The following is a 7,583-nucleotide window of genomic DNA, read 5'->3' as shown; positions in this document are numbered from 1 at the left end:
GTGTCGCAGGAGAAATGAATCCGACTAGGAATCATGAGGTTGCGGGTTTGATCCCTGGCCTTGCTCAGTGGGTTAAGGATCCGGCATTGCCATGAGCTGTGGTATAGGTCGAAGACACAGCTGGGATCTGGTGTTGCTGTGGCTATGGTGTAGGCCAGCAGCTACAGCTCTGATTAGACCCCTAGCCTGGGAACCACCACATGCCTCGGGTGTGGCCCTAAAAAAAAAAGACAAAAGACCAAAAAAAAAAAAAATATATATATATATGTATATATAAAATAAACTGATTCCAATTAAATATTTTAATTTGCAAGAAAAGAATGTATACTTTTGTGAACATTTACAAACCTTATTATAAACTAGGCTACCCTTACAGAATACTTCAATAAGCCTCTAAAAGTCATAGTCACCTTCTTTTTATTGTTTTCTGGAGAATATAATATAAACTAAAGAGTTGGAAAATGAGAAAATAGTAAATGAAGACAAAGCCAAAGTGATTCTGCCAATAAATACTTTTTAATGAGAACCGAGGTCTGTAACATACAATAACTGCCCTGGCCTATGCTTTCTGCTCTAGCCCAAGTCTGGGGCTAACAAACTACATTTAACCCACATTTGGAGAGAAGGCCATTTTGAGTGTCATCCATCAGTATCCATCTTCACAGAAGATACCAATCTGGGGCCAGAGTCTCAATGTTAATACTTCCTCTCAGGGAAAAGTTCACATGGTAACACAAACACATAAGCAATTTTGAACCATCCTATCATTCTTCCATCAGAAGGACCTTAGGAGACAAATGGTTCAGTAAATACTTACGACTTTGTCAAAATACATTAGAACACAGGAAAAGGGAAAAGAAAAGAGTAGAAAGGTTGACAGAACTTGGCTCACATATAATTCAGTCCTTAGATTTGAAGCCTCTTGAGCTGCTCATATGTGATAAAAAACTGAGGAGTAAGTCATGGAAGATCACTGGGTTGATACTGAAAGCCAAACTCAGTTCTAAAATTGTGCCTTGCATTCTCTTAAATTGAGTTATTTAATCTGTGCCATTCTCAGCTGCACTTGCTCAAATCATTTTAAAAACAGTATCTGGCAAATGAAGCACACATTAGGTGCCCACCATGTGCCCATTTTGATGGTTGGCATTTAACAATATAAACATATTAGAACTCTAACATACTTAAGAGTCTTCAGGGGCAAAAAGGACACACACACACAAATATCTAAGTACATCAACAACATAATAATTGGACATGAGGTGATCAGAGCCATCCTGAGGCAGGAGGAAGATGCTATCTCCCTCAACCTATAGACTCCACAAGGGTAGGGGATTACTTTTCAACTCTGCAGTGCTCACCACTATACAAACACCACCATACACAGTATCCAACTCATGGCTCTGCGTGTAGGAGGCACTGAAACACAGCTAAAAGAGGGAGATTCACCCAGGTAAAAAGAACCCTACTTGGCTCTGGACTCCCCTGCTCTCTAAGTGTTTTCTGTCTTATTATTTCCCTAGTTATTCTGCTCCTATATTTAGTTAGAGGTAGGGAATACAGACTACCTCAGCATGGATCTTTCTGTTGGCAACTCTGAGCAGGGTTTCCAAAAACTTCCTAGCTCCTTTCAGATCTGGCTGTTTGTTGTTGTTGTTTGTTTTAAAGAAGAAAAGAGGAGAAACTTTCGCATATCTTTTCGACTCCATTCCGTGTGTATTAGACTCCAGCACTCTATACTCAAATTTTCCTTCCCAGAGTCTAACATTACCTGGGAGCTTGAAGCAGTTGCTTTCATTCTCATATTTTTAAAAAGGATACAATGATGTTCCAGGGTCCAAGTCGAAGCCAGTTTGGCCAAAATCCTTTATAGAGTGCAAAAAAGCCTTCATGTTTCCACATCTGTGGGAAAGATAGAATAAAAAATGGAGTGAACTCCCCTTACACTTTACATCCGTCAAGTGTAAAATAATAATTACTTTTATTTTAGTACTCATCTTCCATGCCCCTCCTCGACAATTGGAGATTCGTGAGTGGCCCTTTTTTCTAAAGGCACACATTTTGCATTTATATATATTCTAAATCTATCCACCCACTCATTCAACAAATATTTACTAAGCACCTACAATACGCAAGGTACTCTTCTCAATGCTGGGATAATAGTAACAATCGTACACAACAGAGAATGTCTGTGGTCGCCAGCCTCCAAGATGGCCCCCAATGAAAGCCACCTCCAGTTACTCACATTCTTGTGCAGTTCCTCCCACAACATATCAGGATTGGTCTGTGTCACTAATAAAGTAGGCCATTAGAGTGTTTGCTAAGACAATAAGATGAGAATCCTGACTTCTGAATAGCCCTATCCTATCTTATAGATTGAGAACACTCAAGCCATTATCCTTACTCATCATTTTTGAAGCAAACAGTAACATAATAAGGGCACTCTGGGCACTATTTATGGAAATATGGTGGTAATATGCCTGCACCAATGGATCGCCAGCAAATGCTGAAGCTGTCAGACCAAAATTGATGTTGGAAAACTGTGAAAATCAGCCAAAATAAATCCTGGATGCAGATAATCTAGAATCTTAGACTGTTAAGACAAGGGACATTAAGAGAGACAAATCAACCCCATCACCTCTCACCTGGAATACCACAATAATCCTCCTAATTGGTCAACAATATCTACTTAGAAGCCAAAGCAATCTTTTAAAATTATAAATCAGAAGATAGTTTAAAGCTCTCCAATGACTTCCCAGTGGATTTCATTCTAATTTCAAATTCTTTTTTTTTTTTTTTTTGTCCTTTTAGGGCTGCACCCTTGGCCTATGGAGGTTTCCAGGATAGGGATCCAATTGGAGCTACAGCTGTCAGCCTACACCACAGCCATGGCAAAGCCAGATCAGGGCCGCATCTGTGACCTACATCACTGCTCACGGCAAAATGGTAAAGACAGACATTAAAAGCAATTATAGTTGACTCTTGAACAACTCAGGTGTTAGGGGCATCGACCCCCCATGCAGTCAGAAATCCGCATACAACTTATTGTCAGCCCTCTGCATCCACCAGCTCAACCAACTGCAGATCATGTAGTACTGCAGTATTTGCTACAGAAAAAAAAAAATAATAATCTGTGTATAAGCGGACCCACGAAGTTCAAACTCGCATTGCTCAAGGATCAACTATATAATAAAATGTAACAAATGTGAATGAATGTGATAGAACCATACAATAGAGTGTTATCCAATCATAAAAGGGACACAATGCAGACATACCTGCTTTCATTGCACTTCAGTTTATTACACTTTGCAGATATTGCAATTTTTTTTGCAAATTGAAGGTTTGTGGCAACCCTGCATCAAGTAAGTCTACTGGCATCATTTTTCTAACAGCATTTGCTCATTTTGTGTTTGTCACCTTTGGCCATTCTCACCATATTTCACACTTCTTCGTTATGATTATATTTGTTATAGTGATCTGTGATCAGTGATTTTTTTTGGGGGGGGTCTTTTTTTTGTCTTTTTAGGGCCGCACCCAGGGCGCGGCATATGAAGATTCCCAGGCTAGGGGTCTTACTGGAGCTGTAGCTGCTGGCCTATGCCACAGCCACAGCAACGCGGGATCCGAGCCATGTCTGCAACCTACACCACAGCTCACGGCAATGCTGGATCCTTAACCCACTGAGCAACGCCAGGGATCGAACCCACAACCTCATCGTTCCTAGTCAGATTTGTTTCCACTGAGCCACAATGGGAACTCCTGATTTTTGATGTTACCATTACAAAGAGATTGTGACTCACTGAAGGCTTAGATGGTGGTTAACACTTTTTTTAGCAATCATACCTTGATTTAAAAATCAATATATGTGTGTTGTTTTTTTGACAATACTATTGCACATTTCATAGACTACAGTATAGCATAAACATAATTTTTATATGCACTGGGAAACCAAAACATTCATGTAACTCACTTTATTGTGATGTTTTCTGTATTTTGGTGGTCTAGAACCAAACCCGCAACACCTCCGAGGTAAGCCTGTACTGATACATGCTACGGCATGGATGAACCTTGAAGCATTATGATCAGTAAAAGGAATAAGTCAAAAAGGTCATATATTTTAGGATTCCATTTATATGAGCTATCCAGAATAGGCAAATCCACAGAGATAAAACGTAGACCCAGTGGTTTTTTAGGGTTATAATAGCTAAAGGGCACAGGGTTTCTTTTTGAGGTTATGAAAATGTTCTAAAATTAGCTGTGGTGATGATGGTTGCACACATCTGTGACTATATCAAAAGCCACTTTGAATAAGTGAATTTTATGATGTGTGAATTAGTCCCCAAAAAGATATTTTTAAAAATATGATAAATGCTATGATAAAGCAAGTACATGAAACTATGTGCATATAAATAGTTTTTAATGGTCAAGGAAGGCTTTTATGAAAAAAATAACATGATCTGAAGAATGCGTAGGAGCTAACCATTTAACAAGATATAAGGCATGGGTGAAAACTTGGGAATGAAAGAAAGTCTAATACCAGAACTCGTTTAGTATGTGTGGAAGATAGAATAAAGGTAGCAGAGACAGGGCTGTAGAAATAAAAAGGTGTCGAATCATAAGGAGTCTTGGTCAATGGGAAGCATTCAAGGATTTTAAGATGGAGGTAAGAAGGTGAGACCTGCAGCTGTTCATTTCTGTCAGAGATGAATGCATAATTCCACTCACCAAAGTGTTTTAGCACTCTTTCAGATGAAGTAATAAAGCATGATGACACTATATAGCAAACTAGTTGCTAAAGAATTTTAATAGTGAGTGAGTAAATGTAAATACTTAAAGATTAACATCAATGTGAAAATACATTTCTGGCGTATTGCACAGCATAGTGGTTACAAATACAAAGTTTGGATTCAGACAGACCCTGATTTAAATGTCACACCTGCCACTTATTTATTAGGTATGTAATCTTGGGTAAATACTGAGCTACTCTGAACCTAAGTTCTCTCATTTATAAAATGACAAAGATATCATCTACTCTATGGGGTTTCTTGGAGGTAAATGACATCCTATAGTGTGTAGTACATAATAATTAGCATTCAATAAATGCTAACTATTACTATATCACTGTATATTAGCCAACCTCATTCTTGAAAGAATATTTTACACTTGTCTACATATCCTCACTTCCTATATGTTTATCTGTCTCTTCCTATTCGAATTAAAATGTCATGAAGGCCAGGACATTTTTGTTCACCAACCTAGAACAGTATCTAGCACATAAGACACTTAAACATTTTTGAAATGAATGAATAAATGATTAAACACACTCCTCAGTGCACAGCAATCTGGATTTTGCAAACACCAGTCCAACAAATCCCCTCTAGAAAATATTAGATCCAACAGACACTTTGCAGTCCTTATACTGGATTTCTCTATTCCATTTGGCATTAAATAACTACTCAGCCCTTCTTGAAGCTCATTACTCCCTGTGCTTCCAAGACGCTATTCTCTTGTAAGTTTTCTCATATCTTTGGAACTATTAATCTTTTGGTGTCTTTCCTGGGCTCCTCATCTACCAAGCCCTTAAAAACTGGTATCTCCCCAGAGTTCTTTCCTTGGCTCTAGTCTTCTCTCTATACCAGTGATTGTCAAGTGGAAGGGCAAGCATGTCAGAAATAGAAAGGGGGGTGGGCTTTGCCAAACTCTACTCCCCAGAGTATGAGAATCACTGCTTCTATGAATCACTACTAATGGAAGGAGTTTTATAATACTTCAGTGTGCTAGGAAAGCAAAAAGGTGTGAACTCCTCTACCTGCTCTCCTTGGTCTTCCCCTCCATAGCTATGTAACACCTGTACACTACTGATTCCCTGGGTGCTTATCTACACACTTGAGCTCTCCCTTGAGTTAAGACTACGACATCCAAGTATATTGACTGGATGTTCCTCATGTACTTCAAACTAAGTATCCCAAATTGTGATGTCTCCCACAAAACCTGTTCTGCTTCCTGTAATGACTCTGTCAACAAATGTCACTACATGGTCACCAAGACCAAAACCTGGGAAGTGATCTTTGATATCTTCTTTCTCCCATACCTCTCCACATCAAGTCAACCAAATCCTGTTGATTCCATCAGCTAAATTATTCTCAACTCTATCCCCACTATTCACGCTCAAGTTCAGGTCCTCACCGCCTCTTGCTCAGATTACTATAATCCCCTTCTAATCAGCTTCCCATCTCTAGGTGAGTGGTTCTCAAAGTGTGGTCCCAGACTAGCAGCATCAGTATTGCCAGAGAACTGCTTAGAAATGAAAATTGTCAGGTCCTACTCCAAACTTGTTGAATCAGAATGTGGTGATGGGGCCTAGCCATCTGCATTTTAACGAGCCTTCCAGGTGATTCAGATACATGTAAAAAGTTTTAAAAACCACTGTTCCAGGCTTATCCTCTTAGATAAGAGGTTTTCCACCTTGGGTAAACACTGCAATCACGTGAAGAATTATGAAAATACTGACAGCCTGGCTCCTACCCTAGATGTTCTGAGTTCACTGGTCTACTGTGGGCACAGAAGCTGTGAAAGTTCCCCAGGTGATTCCAATATGCATTTCAGACTGAGAACCACTGTCTTAGATCCAGTCACCACAAAGCCAGAGTGATCTATTTAAAAGGCAAATCCGACCTGATTAAAATCTTTCAATAGCTTCTTATCAAGTAAAAAAGTTAAGTTCCAAGCATCTCAGCACAGCATTTGATTTTCTTTATAACCTAACTAATCCTCATTCACTAACATGAGGAAGGCACCACAGAGTAGAGTTAAGAATGTTGGTTTGAAGCCAATGGTCTGAGTTGAAATCCCAGTTCTCTCACTTACTAGCAATGAAACTTTGGGCAGATCAGTTAATCTCTCAGTGCTTCGGTAGCTTGTAATCACGAGGATTCAATGAATGAATACATGTAAATCTCATTAAGACAGTTCCTGATACACAGTAAAGCATTCAACAGATGTGTGTTATTAGTATTCCAGATGCCTCCATCTACAGGAAACCTATCCCAAACCTCCAAATTGGACCAAAATTTCCTCCAATAGATCCCTGAGTTTATTATTTACCAAGATGTGTTGATTATCTGTTTGTATGACTGCAATATACTGTAATTTCTCTGTACCTACTAAAATGGTGCCTGAGAGATAACAGTTTTTAACTAAACTGATAGCAACAGAGAAACCATAAAACAACATCACATTTTAGCTCCAAGTTTGGTTTTTGTAGCAGTATTTTCACCAGTGATTATATAATACATTATAATACATAATACACGTATGATATTCAGCTTCCTACAAATGTAACATAGCAGAAACTTTCAAAGCCAAAGTATGAACAACAGTACAATGCTGGACTGAAACCAATTGCTAGATTTTCTATTACAAGAGCTCTGCCTTTTCTGAAATGGGCAAATATGGGATATGTTGGGTCCTTTCTATCAGTAATTCTACATGGTGCTATTGATAAAAGTATCCTGCAGTCTTAAGCATTCAAATTGGAATAATAATATTAAGAACCACCGTGCGTCAGCAGATTGCCAAGGAGA

The 7,583-nt window shown here is 38.8% G+C and overlaps 1 protein-coding gene across 6 annotated transcripts in view; it reads right to left on the bottom strand.

Annotated features, from left to right (window-relative positions):
- SLC25A14 (solute carrier family 25 member 14) overlaps window positions 494–7,583 on the bottom strand; it is a 30,434-nt gene continuing 23,344 nt past the window's right edge. For 4 of the 6 annotated variants that reach the window (XM_021080033.1, XM_021080034.1, XM_005673907.3 and 1 more), the window contains 2 exons: window positions 1,822–1,902; window positions 498–948 (listed from right to left, as the gene is read on the bottom strand). In XM_021080033.1, coding sequence (XP_020935692.1) covers window positions 907–948; window positions 1,822–1,902 — 123 coding nt within the window. In that variant the 3' untranslated portion in view covers window positions 498–906. Of the gene's footprint in view, window positions 949–1,821; window positions 1,903–7,583 lie in introns of all 6 variants that reach the window. The other 2 variants (XM_005673906.2, XM_021080032.1) reach the window with 2 other exon arrangements.

Source organism: Sus scrofa, chromosome X (genome assembly GCF_000003025.6).
Source record: "Sus scrofa isolate TJ Tabasco breed Duroc chromosome X, Sscrofa11.1, whole genome shotgun sequence".
In the NCBI taxonomy this organism is placed as follows: Eukaryota; Metazoa; Chordata; class Mammalia; order Artiodactyla; family Suidae; genus Sus; species Sus scrofa.
Note: the sequence above shows the minus strand (reverse complement) of the source record. Positions and strands in the feature narration are given on the sequence as shown.